The following is a 17,967-nucleotide window of genomic DNA, read 5'->3' as shown; positions in this document are numbered from 1 at the left end:
TTCTGTACAGAGTTGCGTTGCAAACAACCCAGATGAAAGTGTTGCAGGTGTTGCTTGACTCCATACCGCCATCTAGTGGTGGAAATTATTTAATCCTGCCACCTATTGGTGGAAATTTGGTGTTGCATCCAGATTCAAAGCCTTGTTTACATTGGGAAAAGGAAAAGAGGTCATTCGATCAACATTTGATCAACATTCAGCGTACAGCTTATGCAAATGCTGTCAGTTTATTAGAAAGACCTATCGAAGACTTGTCACTGCGCACACATTCTCACCCAGGGCCTGCACTTTCACTTCCTCCTCCTTCCTCTCCTCCTATTCCCACCCAGGGCCCGCCCTCCGCCTTCCTCTCCTCCTCCTGTTCTCTCCCAGACCCTGCCCTTCCTCTCTCTCTCTCTTTCTCTCTCTCCGTGCCAGACCGCCAGTCTGCCCCTGCCATCCTGCCTCAGACCAAACACGACCTCCAGGCACCAGAGCGTCAGAGCATCATGCTGACAGGCAGAAGATCAGGGTGAGAACGATCCTTATTGTTATAACTTTCTATTTTTCTTCCATCTACTTTTTCACCTGCTACTTTTCATGACTCTTTTACATTTCGTTTCCCCACCGGGGGAATGAGAGGAGTCTGACTGATCTTCAGGAGCCCCTGACTGGAGTTCAGAGGTCAGCAAACAGAACCCCAGTGTTAGCCGTCAGGACGCAGCCGACCCTCTGCATACGACCCCTTACGATCCGTCATGTGACCGGTTACCGTCTACCAGGAAGACACAAACATGTCTGCTCCATCCCCATCTGTGTGGCTGGCTGTGTGTCGTGCTGGCTGACTCTCTGTCACCCTGCTAGTCTGTAGGTCTGTCAGTCTGTCTGCTTTGCTCCAGTCAGTATCTGATGGAGACGTTTCCTCCAGGGGCGGCCCCTGAGAACGAGCTAGCACTGTGATAAGAGTCACTGGAGGAGAGACAGCTTATGTAAGATCCCAGTGGCAAACCAATAGATGGTGCCAGACAGCAGACTGCAAACACGTCAAGTCCTCTTGCAGTGTCCTCATGTACTGCCAAACTCACACACACACACACACAAACTCTCATACGCACATATACACCTCCACACACACATAAACAAACACATGCACGCTTGTATACGCACACACACACCTACCCACACACAAACGCACTCATCACCAACTAATTATATGCCCCCAAGCAGTCTAGTACGTAGTGCCTGTCAGTCTGACCCCAGCCAGTGGTATGTGAGACATGTTGAGCCCAGAGGCTTACAGCAGGAGTTACTGTGGCCGTGTCTCTAATAGTTCACCTTAACCGGCTTAAACAACCAGGACTCGGCGAAAAGTTAAAACAACTGCTGACAGTCTTCTCTTCAAAGCTCAGGGCGAATGGGAATATCAATCAGCAAATCTGAGGCAGAAGTACACGCACACTGAAGGTAGGACGCAAGGGTATAATGTTGCAGAATTCAATTGCTGCTAGAAGCAATTTTTGCATGGTTGGTGGATGGATGGGGATTATCTAGAACTTTCCATGACACTGCATGCCCATCGTTATTGTGCTTCATTAGGGTGGGTTGGACAAACCAGTAATAGTGTGTGTGTGTGTGTGTTTTTTGTGGTCAGAGATTTCTTCATCAAGTGCATAGTATAACCCAAGGTCGTTCTAAACAAGGAAATTCTTAAGACACAGCGAGCAACAACTACATAGTAGGAATTTAAAAAATGATTCAAAACACTTGCATCTAAATAGCAATTATAGCGATAACACACTCTCCCTGGTCATAGACGAGAGAGGCTATTCAGAGAGGCACCGTGTTCTCAAGAAGGCAACCTGCTCTCTCTAGGCTCTCATCATTGTTGTGGTGGTTCTGTGTGACTGTGATGATTAATCAAAGGTAGACCTCACCATCGGGGTCAGCATCAAGACTAGACATCTGAATCTCATTCTGCACCTCTGTAGTACACTAGGGGTTCTCTTATGGCTGCAGATGTCTCCACTCGCAGGAACCAGACACAGGCCTTGGAGGTCTGTTTCTCCTCCGGTCACTCTCATCTCGTTGACCCCTGACCCCTTACCTCTGACCCCCCAGGTCCATTTAGTCAGTGACCTTCAGAGCAGACAGCCGTACCGCTGTTTTGTTTCTATTTCTAGTTCAACGACTGACCAGTTTGACCTAGGCACCTGGCCCGGGCCCTACCATTATCACCTGACCAGGGGGGTGTGAATGGATTGACCCATCAAATAAAACAGGGGAGGGACGGCACCATTCTTTCCATGAACTATCTCTCTACCTTTCTCTTTTTCTTTCTCTCTCCCTTCTCTCTTTCTCTCCTATCCCCTGTAATCTACATCTCCCATTCTATCTTCCTTTCTTATACTTAAGCTTTCACGATCCCCCCCTTCTATCTTTCCCAGTTCTCTCGCTCACACTTAATCTTCCTCTCCCCCTGTACGTTTGTTTCTCATCCCTTCTCTCTCACAGTCTCTCTTCCTCTTCTGTATCTCTTTCTCCCTGTGTATTCATGCATGGACAATGATAGATAACTTTATAATCCCACGGTGCCTGGGACATGGTCCATGAGCAGCTCGTGTTGTGGGACGTCACCACTGTCACGTTACTGTCACCTGTAGTGCCACCTCTGTCTCAGTGACTTATGCAAGGGCTGCTCGGTGACAGAAACCCAAGTGTCAAGACACACACGTAGAGGGACCATGTACTGTGACGAATACAAACACAGGTCTCAGCAGATTCCCCCTCGGTTTGAGCTCATCCAGCTACGTACATGCAGAATCCCCCCCCCCCCCCCCCCCCGCCTGTCTTTACACCCCATGCTTTGGCGAGGAACATTCCAGAACATTCCAGTGCGTAAGTAACACAGCGGGCCCCGCGAGGAACGCTGGTCTGAGGCCTCTGTCCCTGAGGTAAAGAGTTTCCCCCAAGGCCTCCTCCTCCGACCGCACAGTCAGGCGTCCCTGTCAACTGCCGACTGTCGACAGCCTGCCACGAACGACGACGCCGTCACCGAAATAACTTGTTCGCAAACAGCTGATAACGTCACCGTTCAGGACGCGTCTGACAGAATGTGCTCGACTACTATCCACTTGTGTATGTATGTGTGCGTGTGTGTGGTTGGTGTGTCAAATTGTCTGTGCATGTTAGACAGTGTGTGTGTATGTAAGAGTGGTTGGGTGTGTGTTTGTCAGAATGCGTGTGTTTGTTTGGGTTGGAGGGTGAGGTCTATGCGGCCTGCTTGCCCGTGCCCAGCCTTTACGAGCCCCCGGCAGCACCTGTGCTGTTGCCATGCCGCCTGACGTCTAGCACCTTCCGGGAAGGCCCTACAGACTTGTGTGAGTGGACAAGTGGCTTGGGAGAATGAGCCGTGGCTCTCAGTTTGTCTTTCTGTCTCTGTTTTCTCTGTCTTTCTGTCTCCCTCTCTTGAGAAAAAGTGACACCACTTGTTTAGCGACCTTTGTTTGTAATCTGTTTTGCAGCTGCCAAACCACACAGGTCTAATAAGGGCTCAGTGCCGTAGTGGAGTCTTGGCTGGTGTTTGTTAGTGGCACGCTAAGTGCTAGATGGATGGAAAGCATTGGTATGTTGGGAACGTGTGTAGGACATGCAGGCTATGTGAGTGAGAAGAGAGAGCCGTACTCGTGTGGTCTGGAGAGAAGGACACAGACTGCCACTGACCTTTTTAAAATAGTCAAACAACGTTTCACCAATGAAACCTTGGAATATACCCCATGTCATATGATAGGGCCTTTCAGAGAGGCTGTTTGCTTATTTTTAGTAGGGCAATTTGTTCACGTCAGGATACAAAAATGTGTTGAGCCACCTGTCATTCATTCATTCACTCGCGCTCACTCTTGTATTCATTCTGTCATTCAGTCAATCATTCTTCCACCCGACAGGAGTGTACTGATCATGAACTAAGCTATCAGTTATTTGGGATCTAACGATAGCTGTTTGATATCTTCCACCTCCCGTCCGGTAAGTGAAGATACACTGCTGGAGACAGATTCACCAGTTTGCTGCCCGGCACCCCAGAATCCTATGACATCACTCTGACAGCTGTGGACGTAAGGCTATTAAAACCCAAACCCTCAAGGCCCTTCAGAGAGAAGCTTCTCGTCCAGACATTCTAAACGTCTGAGCGGGAGACGGATAACATCCGGGTTAAACCTTCTGACCCTCCGCATCAAAGCCAGCGCACCTTCTCCAACATCGCGCTGCACTTTCTGACTTGGATGATCGTTATGTCCAGTTCAGACTCGCGACCTTCAGGCTTTGACTCCTGCGAACGCCGAGCGCATTCACAACCCACAGGAGCTGATGAGGCGTTGACAGGGTCGTCCGGGAGACTGACGGCAGTGCGTCGAGGAGAACCTCGCTCGGAAGGTGAGAGGACCCAAGGCTCTGGGGCTGAAGATGAACCTGAGCCTGATATACAGCCATTGTTGACGTGTCTTTGCCCCCCCCCTTGGTTAGTCGTCCGTGTGCGTCAGTGGGAGCCTGTAAGTGGGTCTGAACTGGTCTGATTAACAGTGTGACAAGAGGGTTCCTGACTTGAGGTCGTGTCTGAGGAACACAGAGAGATTAAACATTCACATGTCAATGACCGGTGTCAGAGGTGACCTTCGACCTATCTCTCTCTCTCTCTCCCGTTCTCACTCTTTACCCCTCTCCCTCTCCTTTTCTCTTCAACCCTCCCCCTCTCCCTCTATTTCACTCTCCCTCTCTCTCTCTTCCTTTCTCTATCTTCAGCCCTCCCCCTCTGCCTCTCCCTCTCATTCACGCTCCCCCCCCCCTCTCCCTCTTTGTCCACACAATCACACACACACATTGACTAATGCCTGACCTGCGGTCCCTTAACAGGGCACATAAATCTAGCTGCCACACAGCCTTGGAGGGGTCATCCACCAGGCGATGGGCAGTGGTAGTGTAATAGAAGTCATGCTGGACGAAGCTCAGCACTCCCTCAAGTCTCTCTACCACACACACACCCCAGAACCACAGCTCAGGTGAGATTCATCCTGCATGCGTTGAAAAGGAACTGAATGCAGTCTTAAGAGTTACAAATTAGATAGTTCTGAATGTGGATGTGCCAGTGGATTGAAAACAACAAAAGTCACTTGACGTATTTCAGGTGGGCTTGGTTTACCTTGATTTCCCTAACACGACTTGACTATAGACTACACTCTAACATCTGTGGGCAATGTTTCTTAAACTTATTATAACCGGCTCTAGAATCTTCCACAAAGTCATGGCTTCACCTCACTCCCTCTGTTCAGCTAATATTTACCCTCCACTGCCTGCTTCCCGCTCAGCCAGTCACTCATTCACTTACTTTGCTTCATGGAATATTCATGTGCACTTTAAATTAGACTGGTTCAATATTTACACTGAGGTATATTGACGTCCAACGCTAATGCTGGTGTTGCTAGGTGTTCTTGAGAGACACAGCTGTGTCCTCACTTCAGGTCGGTCTGATATTAACATGTGCCATAAATGTTCACGCTCCCAACAAAATTGGGATTTTAAAATACAGTGTTAAAGAGGGGGCACGTCAGCTATACTCTGAAAACTTGTTAGGAGGATTTAATGGAGATTTCACAGCAGTGATTGGTTTACGTCTGTGTGTCTGACCTGGCTACTTTACCAGAAAATAAATTTTGCTGACTATTTTAATGTGTTCAGAGACCCATGTGCTTGTTTCATGGATGAACTGGTAAGGTGACAGGACTGGTAAGGTGACAGGACACAGGGCTGTTACAGGTGGTGACTGTTTGAGGGATCAAGCTTTGTAAATATACAAAAGGTGAAGTGGTGACAGGTCATTCACCACCAGAACACGAACAACATCAGTTGAACAGAATAGTATTTTGAAACACACACACACACACACAACCCACGCAAACACACTCGAATCGAGAATGATGGATTGTAAAAATGGAGGGAAGAGCAGGGGAGGTATTTTAAAGAGAGCTCAGTAACAAGGTCAGACTTAATCACACAAATCCTGACATGCCGAAAGTCCCGCGCTCCCAAAATGAGACCAAATACCCATCGAGTTCATGAAGAGGGTGTGTGTATCTGTGAGTGAGTGTGTGTGTCTGTGTTTAGGTTTTAAAAGACATGTCTGGCCTCCGTTTCAAGCCTTTCCTCCGGTGCTAAATGTTACTCTCTGTTCCCCATCGTTTGTAGCTTCCTCTGAGTCATCGTTCCCTAATCATTCGCTCAGAGAAGCCTCCTCCCGCCCTCGCACCGGGCCACATCTGAGTCCCTGTTATTATACCCCCCCACCCCTTGCCCCGCCCCACCACCCCCACCCTCATCCACCCGTTCCTGGTGAAAGCCCAGGTCTCCAGAACACTCCAGCCTCCCATGCGGGCGCTCAAATAGCACCAGCACCTGGCTCTCACGCACCCCGGCTCCAGCGGCCGCTGAGGGAACGTGGCATTCCTCTCCTCCCCAAAATCCTACCCCACCGAGCTCCCCCTTAGCCCTTGCCCTGTAGCCGCCCCCTCCCTCCCTCACCCCCCACCCACTCGTTCCCAGCAGCAGGAAACCGTTGCCCTCTTGCAAGGGTGGATGACGTGCCGTCGCCTCGTAAATTACACGTTTCGAAATTTGAGGATTGCCCCTTTAATGCCATTTTACCTAAGCCCCCCTGAAAATACCCCCCCCCTCGAAGTGAATCCCCGTCACCCAGGTATGCGAACTTGATGGAAAGCATTCGTGTCGGAAAAAGCACTTTACGCTTAAAAGGGCAACAATCTTTAATTCCCAGGTAGGCCGATTCAGGTTAATGTCGTTGATTAATATTTCATCGTGGCGGGCTTTGTTTGAGTTCTGGAGCCATTAGCTTGTCTAATGGAGCAGCTAATGCTGTTTGGATTCTGTCCGAGGCGCCTGGAGCTGTCGAGCTGATGTGCTCTCACACAAACACCCTCTGTCATTCACAAAACATTATTGTTTTCATTTTTGTAAAGCTTTAAAAGCTTTTAAAGACGTGAATCACTAATGAGTGGCTGATAAATAAAATGGAGAATTGAAGGTTGGTGCATTTAGATTTTATTTGTGTGTGTGTGTCAGTTTCTTGTGATCCAGGGGGTTTCAGACCTGTTCACCATCCCTGTGGGGTTTTCTGACCTTCATGGGACAGCTTTTATGAATGAACATTCCTTTCCATGTGACCTCCAGGGCTTGAATTTTAGAATGGATGGCATGTGCTCATAAATTTCCCAACAAATCTCATTGGTTCACGCTGCCCACACAAACACACACTTCCCATGCTAGGGGCACCTTGTTGATGACTGTTGTAACTAGGGATGGGTATCGTTCATTTTTATCGATATTGATACCATTTTTGAGACTGCTTAACGATTCGAGTCTTTATCGATACCACTATTCATACTTTTCTATTTCTTAAGTAAAACAGATGTAAAATAGAACAAGGGGAACGTGTTGCTGTCAGGAGGAGGCTGGCTAAAATGAGCAAATAGGCACAATGGATCCTGACTCTGGCTATATCTAAATCTGTCCACAACCTGGATGAGTAACTAGACTGTGATTGGTTGGTTGACAAAGTGATATTGTCAAGCTCATCGACTTTATGAAAAGTTGAACACGTTTCAACAAAATGCACCTGATATAGCTAAATGACCAGTTAACCAAACCCAAACCTTCCTTATCTTATCCCTATTTTCTTCTGTCTCTGTTTTTGTTTTACACGATGTTTAAGCATCCCACAGAGCCATGCTTGCTGTGGCTATGTTTTGAATGATCAACAGTGAGGGGGGGAGGCTTGTCTATACTCACACACTGTGCTCGTAAATCATTTTTGCAGTTCGCGCACACATCAAATTTGAGGGTAATATGCGCGTGAAATAGTTGCACTGTTGAGCCCTGAATTGTCTTATTATTGTCAACGACGGAGACTCGCTACGAAGTTGTGGTGCGCTCACCAGAGGATTGTCCTGCAAAGGCAGCTGGAGTTTGCACCGTTGCGACTCAGAGACAGTCGAAGTACTGCTTTTTATCTTTATCTGATGCACAACGTTGAGGTGCTTTTTCATCGCAGTTGTTTCCCCCCCTTTACAAGAAATTACTTTGAGGAATATATTGCACTTTGCTTCGTCTTTATCTTTGGCTTTAATAAAATGTAGCCAAGCCTTTGACCGTTTTGTGCGTTCTTCCATCGTAGCTAGCAACAAAATGATAAATGAAGCGAGCTCGCTACCTAGGTAGCACTTGAGGCAATAACATTCTTCTTTGTTTAGTTTAAAGGCGGTTGGCAGGCGATTCAATTGAATTTAGTCATTTTATTAGTTTATACGTTGTATGTTTGTGCACCAGCGATTTGATTTAAATAACATTACTTATTTCTCGATACATAAGTCAACGTTACATTATATTACTTGGTCTCGATAGCGGTATCGATAAGCTTGGACCTTATTGATATTCGAGTTTTGAGAAATGTAGAACCGGGTCCTTACAGAACCGGTTCTCGATACCCATCCCTAGTTGTAACCCATCTGAATCAGGGTTTTAAAACCCTACTGACATGCCAATCCCCTTGGCCATATCACCTGCAAGTTCATACCAGCTTAGATCTTTTTAGTAATTCTGGCAGTCACTGAACATGCCCAGTAGTACCTTCAGAAAACACAGGGTTAAATTCTCCCCTAATGAGGGTAATAGACCAGAAAAAAAACTCCCATTAAAACATCATTAAAACTGCCTGTTGATGGTGTGTGTTTTATGTTGGTTTTGTTAAAGTGACAGTTCACTGAAACCTTCCGATACACAGCTAGTTGGAAGTCAGTGTCAAGGGTTACACGAGCTGTCACACCTGTACTCCATTTAAAGATGATTACGTTAACCTGTGTATTCAGTTTTAAATGAGCAACTTGTTGCATCGTAGCATTGAAGTGGCATAATTGGCATTGTTGCGATGGCGTGGCAGTGTCCATGGAGTGCCATTAGCTTTGCTACTTTCATTAGAGCACAATGCTCCCACTCACCTCTCATGCAGCGCACAATTACACACCTAATCTAGCATGAAATGACAGGACCACTAATGACATCAACAAGGATCATTCGAATAGAAAACGTTGTTGATTTCAGCCGAAAAATAAGACCTTAAAGGAGTGTTTTACCCAGTAGAAATGAGTAAAGAAGTGTTTTATTATGTGGGTCTCATCTTGTATCCAGCTAGACATACTGTTTACAAACCCTAGAGAGCTCATTGTTTCGAAAGATGAAGTCCAGAACTCTCGTCACGGCGAGACAAAGTGTGTTGGCTCAGTCGAGTAATAGCCTAGTGTAGGTATTGCTGTTGCGCAATTATGGAAACCATTGCAGAAGGAGATGGACAGAGTATTGCTGTGAAGCATCTGTGTGTCTGGTGGTTGTCCAACAGATAGTTAGGTGAGTGCTGAGGATCATCTGTTCTCATTTTCAGCATGTCAGAAGCAGTTCCCCCGCTAGCCATTTTGGTGTTTTACGCATAATTCCTTTATGATGCCCCCCCCCGCCCACCACCACCACCACAGCTGCACTGTCAATGCATCTACATTCTGCGTTTGATTTGAGGCTCGTTACAGAGTTAATGCGCACGAGCAAAATCTTTTGGCCTTTATTTGAGTGCTAAAACGTTTTTGGAGCTTCATGTAAAATAAACAGCCGTATTTCAATTGGTAAAACCTTGTCTAGTGAAGGTGATGTCTGTTTGTCTCAATTTGTCAGCCCCACCCTTACGTTTCTTAGCATGGTTTTCCAAATAAATTATAAACATTTAAAACTGAAAGCATTAACCTAACCTTCCTCCTTGTGAAGTCACAAGGAGCAGATTTTCAAACAGAGCAATAATGAGCCTTCATTTTCTCAAAGGCAGAGAAGAACACCCAGGGCTTGGTTTACACCTATCGAAAATTCTAGCCACTGGGGGACCAAAGGCAGGCTAGGGGAACTCATATTAATGTTAAATAACCGCCTACAGTGAAGTTTTCATGTCATGTGACCTTTAAAAACGATTTCATAAATCGAATATAAAAGCATCATAGAATGTACAGTAAAGCAACTGCTAGCTGGCATCAGTTACTTCAAATGCATAGATAATGTTAAACAGTAAAATCACAATTTAGCTTGCACCTAACATTTTTGAGTGTGTGCTAACATTAGCAATGACGTCAGCTAACTAGTTCGAGGTGTATGCATAGGCTAACCATTATTAAATTAGAAGCACATTTCCCGTATTTAACAATGATTAAACATGGACTTACCTGAAAGTGATGCACGGGCATCATCTAGCAGTTTCTTTCTCTTTCTTTTTTCTGCCCCTTACTCCTGTTGTCTTTTTGAGGCCATTTTCGGAAAGTTGACCTAGCCTACTGTCAAAGTTCGCCCACGGCGAGCTTGGGAAGTTGAGTGTGTATTTTTTTTTTGGGGGGGGGGGGGGAGGGGGGCACCATCGTAACGTTTTTTGAGCAATTAAATATATCTCTTGTTTTGCCTGTTTTGTGATATACATGCCTAAAAGGTGCCTAATATTAATATAGGCCTTCTGAAATAATATAAGCATTATAATTTGAATAACTTTGATGATTTTTCAGTTGGCAATTTTGTGGTGCCCCCTCAAGACTTGGTGCCCTACGCACAGCGCGTAGTGCGTGTTACGGCGGCACTGGTCAGAAGTCCAGAAGGCCATCATAGCATGAGCGTTTGGAGTTAGCATTAGCGCTCGGCGAAGTTGATGACACAAAAAACTTGCAAGGAAAATCAATGTTGAAACCTTGACAAAAGACTGTTGTGAGGCTTCTAAAGGGGTTTTAAACTGGTACACAACAACAACACCACATTAAGCATACAAGAAGCCAAATTCCTTTGGAGTGGTCGCTTGACATTCACAGCTTTCCCCAGAGATTCTGTAAGTCTCTATTTGAGGAAAATAGGAAATGAAAATGCATACTCCCTGAGGAGAAGTTTCTGAACATTTGGCATGGTTAAGAGGTGTGTTTATGGAGCATAGTAAACTTAACGGCGAAAGCCTGAACCAACTCCAACCAGATGTTGCTACTGATCACAGATGGTCACCACTGCTTGTAATGAATGCAGAGTAAGATGTATGGCTTTGCATTTCAAGGTGACCTGAATGACAGCCAAAATTCACAAATGTGCTGCCCAATCATCTCGATTTGACCTAAGATACATTCCAGAGGAACCAAAGGAATCCTAGTGTTATCCGGTCTACTGTCACTTCCTGTCACTTCCTGTCTGAGATCAGCCTCGTCTCCTGTCTGTCCCTACCCCAGATCTGCTCCATCGTCTCCCAGGGCAACACAGTCCAGCCTCATCCGTGCTCCTCCCTCCCCAACCACCTTCATTCACTCACTGCTACTGCGTCTCACCCAAACTCATCCTTTCGCATGCTGAAGTCGCAAAACTGTTCTTCATCACGAGTTGCAAAAGTTCGACTTATCTACTTAACATTGAATTCCCCAGATAGTACTTTGGTACCCAGATGGATCTTTATTTTTTGGGCGTTATTGAACAGAGATGTTCACAGAGAGAGGGGGAGACATGCAGAAATGGCCTGAGCCGGAATCGAACCCAGGCTGCTGCACAAGGGCCCCATCGTCCTGCGGTTTTAGTCAACTTTAGCATATTGGATGGCCAAGTCAGCTTTCACTGTGCTGTTGGATTCACGTGGATCTACAGGAGCGGCGGTGTGTGCCAGGTGACCTGGTTCAGGGAAGGGCTGACACGTGTAAACAGCATGGAAGTACAGGAGCACCTCTCTGCCTAATGAAATGATACGCATCACTCTGCCCTGGGCTCTCACACCTGGGGTGACTAGTTATCTCCCCTGGATATACACAGAGCCAGTGTGTGTGTGTGTGTGTCCTAGTGTTTTTTTTAAATTCTGCTCTCTGAATGCTAGCCACGTGGGCATCAACACAAACACACAAACGTGAACACGCTGAGCTGAACGTCTCCTTTGTTGTGCTCCAGTCAGCGACTAAAGCCACGCTTGATATTTGTATGCCCGTATTTCACACTCTCGCCCTCCCCCGAGCCTGTCGACGAGCCGAAGTTGGCCGTTGAGGGGAGAGGAGGGCGAAGGAGGGAGAAGGAGATGAATTCAAAAGGGAGGAGATGGATGAAGTGGTGGGCGAGCGTGCAGGCAAAAGAGAGGGAGGAAGACAGAGGGAGGGAGGAGGATTGGAGGAGGATGGAGGGGATGGGTGAATTGCTTGTGGCTTTTAGTGGTGAACAGTGTTGGAGGATCAATGTGCTCACGCGGGTCCTGGTCTGGAAGCCTCCTCATTATGCCTGCTCTGCTCTGCCGTCCCACTATGAATAGTCAATTCCAAATGAACAGTGCAGGAAATGGAGAAACAGGCGAGTGGGTTTGACGCACATCCTGAGGTGTGTGTGTGCTTGTGTTTGTGTGCGTGTGTGTTCCCTCCCCTTGACGCTCTCAATCTCTGTCTCTCTGCTTACTCACTCCCTCCCTCCCTCTCATTTTCTCTCATTTTATTTCTCTCTCTCCCTCCTCTCTCTCTCTCTCTCTCTCTCTCTCTCTCTCTCTCTCTCTCTCTCTCTCTCTCTCTCTCTCTCTCTCTCTCTCTCTCTCTCTCTCTCTCTCTCTCTCTCTCTCTCTCTCTCTCTCTCTCTCTCTCTCCCTCCTCTCTCTCTCTCTCCCCTCTCCCTCCCTCTCCATGGTTTCCGTCCCCACTCGCAGTCCTTGGATTACTCCAACCCAATCGCCAGTTTGCTTTTGACTCCTGTGGATATGCTGTGGGTTCTCAGCGAAAGAGAGAGAAACTTGCCTCTGTCAGTGACTGACCGAATGAGATTGAACTCTGCTTTTCTGTGAAGAACACTTACGCTGGCTGAGGTCCTGCCCTGACCAAGTTTGGAGCTGTGCCAGAGGGGGTTTGGAGCTGTGAGGTGATGCGTCGCTGATTCCCAGGGGGTCCTGGATTGGGGCAAATGGGTAACAGAGTTCGAATGTCGTCGGCAGGTGGTTGCAGCAGCCCAGCGTGAACTCCTCCGACAGTGGTGGACTACAAATCCCAGCCTCCTCGCAGAGCATGTTCCTCTGGGCAGGAAGTAAAGGAGTACAGGGAGGAGGAAGTGAGAGAAGGTATTGTATCCCTTATGAGTTTGTCAGCAACACATTACGTTTTTTTCTTTTACGAATGCTTCTCTCCAGTTAGTTCAAACTTAGCTGATGAATGAAGTAGTTATAAATAACGGTTGAATGCAAAACAAGTGTGCATCAATAAAAGCAATCGAGAAACCAATCACAGGATTGTGAAATCTACATCGATCTGTATCGATCAGTCGAACGTTACCCTCATTGATTTAAACTGATGCTTTTAATCCAACCCAGATGGATGGGATGTGTAGTTTAAACCTGACTGTCGCGTGTGCACGTGTGTGTGAATATACATGTGTGTGTGCCCAAACCTGTTGACCTTCGTCAGGGCCGTTTACCAGAGTATCCGGGAGTATGACGTGTTGGACAAGAGGAAGACTGTGACAGCGCTGAGAGCAGGGGAGGACAGAGCCATCCTGCTGGGCCTCAGCATGGTCCTCATGTCTGTCATGATGTACTTTGTGCTGGGCATTACCCTGGTGCGCTCCTACTCCGACAGGTAACGGGTGTGTGTGAGTGAGTGTGTGTGTGAGTGAGTGTGAGTGTGCGTGTGTGTGTGCACCTCCTCTCTCTCTATTTCGGTCTGTCTTTTGTTCTACGTTTGCGTGCGTGTGTGTGCCTTTCTTTATCTCTGTGTCTCTCATTATATGTGTGTGTGTGCGCGTGTGGGCAGAATTCCCTTTCCTGCGCTCCAATTCCACATACACCAGTAGATTCACTAAACTAGAATCAAGCTTTTTTCCGTCCAAGCATAGCGTTGCTCTGTCTGTCATGGGTTACATGTCTGTAACTTGGCTCAGGAATGTTCAGCGGGGACCAAAGTTGTCTGCCGTCGACGTTCAGGACAACAAACGAAGCAGAAAGCAGATTGGACGGAAAACAAAATTCACAGGTCAGTGACTGTTGGCTCGCGTGTCGCTAACCCCCCCTCCCCTCCCCCCCTCCCCAGTGTCTGGACTGAAGAGTCCAGCTGCACGGTGCTCAACTCCACCATCGTGGGGGACGTCAACTGCAGCTACAGCTGCGGCTCGGATTGCTGGAAGAATTCGCGCTACCCCTGCCTGCAGGTCTACGTCAGCCTCAACTCCTCGGGGAAGGTGCTCCGCCTGGCCCACAACGAGGAGGCCCAGGACAGCAACCCCGAGGTGGGACAACCCCCGCAACCGTACCCCCCCTGACCCTTAACCCTCCCCACAGTTAGAGTAGAGATAGGGAAAAGAATCGGACATTGAATCCCAGACCGGCATTCAACCAGGCAATCGTCCTAATTTAAAGGCACATTGCAATGAAATGATGTGTTTGCTCTCTCAAGGGTTTCCTAGCAAGGGTTTTAGTACTTCCAACCCGTCTATTGAGGAGAACTGAAACGGGCGACCGCACTCAAGCTGACCCAAAGAGTTTTTGATGGCGTTTCCAAAAAAGCATGTCGACAAGCGCGGGCGGCGCGTGTGTACTAACGTGTGTCACTCGTGTGGCCTGTGCCCCCCCCTACCCCACTCCCCCCCCCTCCAGTGTTTCTACGTGCCCAAGTGTCGCAAGGACTACGCCGCCGCCGTCGCCATGGCGTCAAACATCTCGGAGCGCCTCAGGAGGCAGCAGACGGTGCCGTGCTACTCGGACCCCGAGCAGCGGGAGGAGAGCGCCATCCTGACCCGCCTCTACGGCCAGCTCGCCGTCTTCCACTCCCTCTTCTGGCCCACCTGCACCCTGATTGGCGGGACCGCCATCGTCGCCATGGTGAAGCTCACGCAGCACCTGTCGATCATGTGCGACCAGGCGAGCCGGGTCGGCAGGTGAAAGGGGCGACGGGGGGTTGCTGTCGTGACGACCGTGCTAGGAGAAGGTTCCGGACAGTCCGACGTGGTCCACCTCTGCTATGTTTGGACTCTGGATTGGAACCCATGTCTCCCATGTAATACAAAACATACCAGAGCCCTGACTGGAGCATCAAACCAGCAGCAAAGTTGTCTAGAGAGTCTTGGACCTCTACTGTGATTCTCCGGCACACTTGGCCAACAGCAAGGAAACTCGCTAGTCTCCTTTGGGATGGAGGCGGTTCGGTGACCTTGCTTGTGTTAGCTTGCTTGGTCAGTGCCTTGGAATGGAGCAGCAAATCCAAGCCCAATCGAGTGGCAGATTCCAGAAGGTCCGGCAGTGATTTGCACCACAGAAGTGTGTGTGTGTGTGTGTAAGGGGGAGCGGACTGACCTTGGACTGGTGACCAGGCCCTTCGGCTGCCCCTGACATCTTGGCGGGCTCTCCCAGAGAAGCACCCGCAGGACTGGCAACGAGGATAGGTGAATCACTGTGAGCTCGAGACACACACACACACACACACACACACACGTAGCTTTGTACAGCCTCCAGAAACAGACCCAGGGTGTGAGAAGATGAGGATCAGGCAACGTGTCCAGCAGTGGCCCTGACCCGCCCTTGACCCGCTACCGTCGGCGCTACTGGACCAGCCAGGTTATGGCGACAACTTGTGGACAAATGTTTGGAACCCCCACCCACCCACCTCCCTAGATTCTGCTCCAAGCCTGGCGTCTCCTGTTACCCACAGTGTCAGGTGGAAGCTTGCCCAACCCCAAGTGGGGGCTGGAGAGCTTTCCAGGGCCCCTCACCAGGGGTGTAATCTCTCCCACCACAGCCATGACCAGCAGCCACCCTCGGCCCCTAGCCTCGGCCCGTAGTCTGCTCCCTAGACACGGGAAGAATTTTGATCCGTTTGAGGGTAAGATGGTGAAAATGACCCCCAGCTTATGAGAGGGTCAAAGGGTCGCTTCCGCTAACTTGCTAATACCTAACATGTTGTCTCAGATCTGCAGAGGGGTGCGACAACTTGGGTTAAGTGTTCTTCCTGGAGAGGTCTGGGAAATGGAGACTCCATGACCAAGCGAACAATCTGGGAGGGCTTGTTTTTGTACCAGTGTGTCTGTCAGGACAAAAAAGCGTTTGTCACAAGTAAATGATATAGTTTGACAACCTAGATGTCTTAGAAGTCCACAATGCCTTATGTAATGTTCTGATGACTAAGTCCCTATACTGTTCCACAGCTAGTACAGAAAAAAGGGGAATGCTTGAAATGTAGGCCATTAGCTGCAACACACTGAAGCACAAATCCATTAGAGAGGTGGGGGGTATTCACAGAAGGGTGATTGATCACAGTCATTCAGACCGATTTGGAGAAACGTCAATTATTCATCCCTGGTGACACAGCTGGGCAGCCGCTGCTGTTTCTGTTGGTTGGTTGTGCTGTCGTCAGCTTCATCACGTCTCATGTATGTGTCACGTATGTATCATTTAGGTGTTATAAAGTGTTTAAAACTTCTGTTGGACCTGCCTGCTCAGGAAACTTCTGAGCTGAACGTCCTGTAGTTTCCGGATGATTTAGCCGGTGGTGATAGGTCTTCACAAACACACACACACACCCACAAAAAAGCAGGTACACTCCTCTACGATGGTCTCTCCTCCCCCCTCCTCTCTGCTGTAGACACCCATAGACACCATCAGAGAGTAGCGGGAGAGCTGATGAGCCTGCTGTGGAGATGAGAGGTCCCTCTGTTTGGGGGCTGCTAGCAGAGCAATCAGCTGGCTCTCCGGGTGATGGATCTGCCAGCAGGGAGTGGGATCACTCAGGCCTCCCTCTGGGGTCACCTGACCTGGGGGAGACGGACTGGGCAGGACTGGGCTCTCATCACAGCTATGCTTCTGAGAAGGACGTGGACTGATTAGATGGGAAGAGTTGCATCTCTGGATGCCGCGTGGGCAGGGAATCGTGATGTTCGTTTGATTTGAGGCCTTCTTTGATTGAGGGTCAATATTGTTTTTTACAAGGTTTTTTTTAAGAATTCAAACCAAGATATTGTATGATTTTTTACTTGACCATAATTTGTGTATGATTTTCGTGTAAAAAAGACTTTAATATGAAACTAACTAAAGTACATTTAGTTCTATGTTTATTGGTTAAACAAGCCCAGTAAATTTCCTTTAGAAAAAACAAGCGTTTTTTTTTGTCCTTGTTTAGCTCGAGGTAAAGGCCCTTTGCCTTTCATCACTATTGAATATAAGTATAGAAGCCAAGACTGGAAGTGGAATATGTGTCTGGAGATACACTTAAATGAAGCACAAAGGGAAATGACTGCAACAGCACAGAATAAACCTGGGCTGTGGAGCCAGAGACCGCCAGAGAACACAATAAAGAGAGTAAGGCAGAGAGAAAGAGAGAGTAAAAGCAAGAGAGAGAAAGAGAGGAAGGGAAAGAGAGAGGCAGAAAGAGAGAGAGAGGGAAAGAGAGAGAGAAAGGGAGAGAGAAAGAGAGAGAACCATGGTCATTTTCCAGAGTACATGTCAATGCTGGAAGGATAAACGCCGTCTCTTGTTCAGATCCTGATACTCACCACCACTTTCTGTGAGCAAGTGAACGGCAAAGCACTCGTCTAATTTCCTTTTCCTGTTTGCCTCCCCCTTTTCTATCAGAGCCTGCAGGTTATTCGTTTTCTGGCCAGTCCAGGCCGACAGCTGGAAATGAGGGACTGGATAGGCTGTCAAATAAAATGCCAGTAAAATCATGCAATCACTGAGAACATGTTTTGTACTATTGATGAAAGACTCAATGAACACAACGATTCGCTGATCTGCACAATAAACGAGTCTAATCAGAAGGCCGGTCGTTCAATATTTTATAATGTGGTGTGTGTGTGTGTGTGTGTGTTTGGTCTTTTTGTTTGGCTGGAGCACGGAGACCTGTGTAAACACTCGTTGGAAACCACAGGAAGCTCTACTCAGCA

At 48.0% G+C, this 17,967-nt stretch overlaps 1 protein-coding gene across 4 annotated transcripts; it reads left to right on the top strand.

The window, feature by feature from the left end:
• The first annotated feature begins 444 nt into the window (after positions 1-444).
• s100p (S100 calcium binding protein P) lies at positions 445-17,841 on the top strand. 4 transcript variants are annotated; one of them, XM_084676379.1, is made up of 6 exons: positions 445-511; positions 13,040-13,162; positions 13,506-13,676; positions 14,127-14,322; positions 14,690-15,484; positions 17,657-17,841. In XM_084676379.1, exons 1-5 carry the CDS (start codon positions 489-491, stop codon positions 14,972-14,974), a joined length of 798 nt encoding a protein of 265 aa, XP_084532505.1. In that variant the 5' UTR covers positions 445-488; the 3' UTR covers positions 14,975-15,484; positions 17,657-17,841. The 4 variants fall into 4 exon arrangements, with proteins under 4 accessions (XP_084532505.1, XP_084532507.1, XP_084532504.1 ...); XM_084676381.1 differs by lacking the exon at positions 445-511 and adding an exon at positions 1,330-1,443; XM_084676378.1 differs by lacking the exon at positions 445-511 and adding an exon at positions 4,919-5,030.
• Positions 17,842-17,967: the final 126 nt, after the last annotated feature.

The sequence above is a fragment of the Hypomesus nipponensis genome, chromosome 16 (genome assembly GCF_054491055.1).
Source record: "Hypomesus nipponensis isolate SF chromosome 16, ASM5449105v1, whole genome shotgun sequence".
In the NCBI taxonomy this organism is placed as follows: domain Eukaryota; kingdom Metazoa; phylum Chordata; class Actinopteri; order Osmeriformes; family Osmeridae; genus Hypomesus; species Hypomesus nipponensis.
This window is presented reverse-complemented; position numbering and strand designations above follow the sequence as displayed.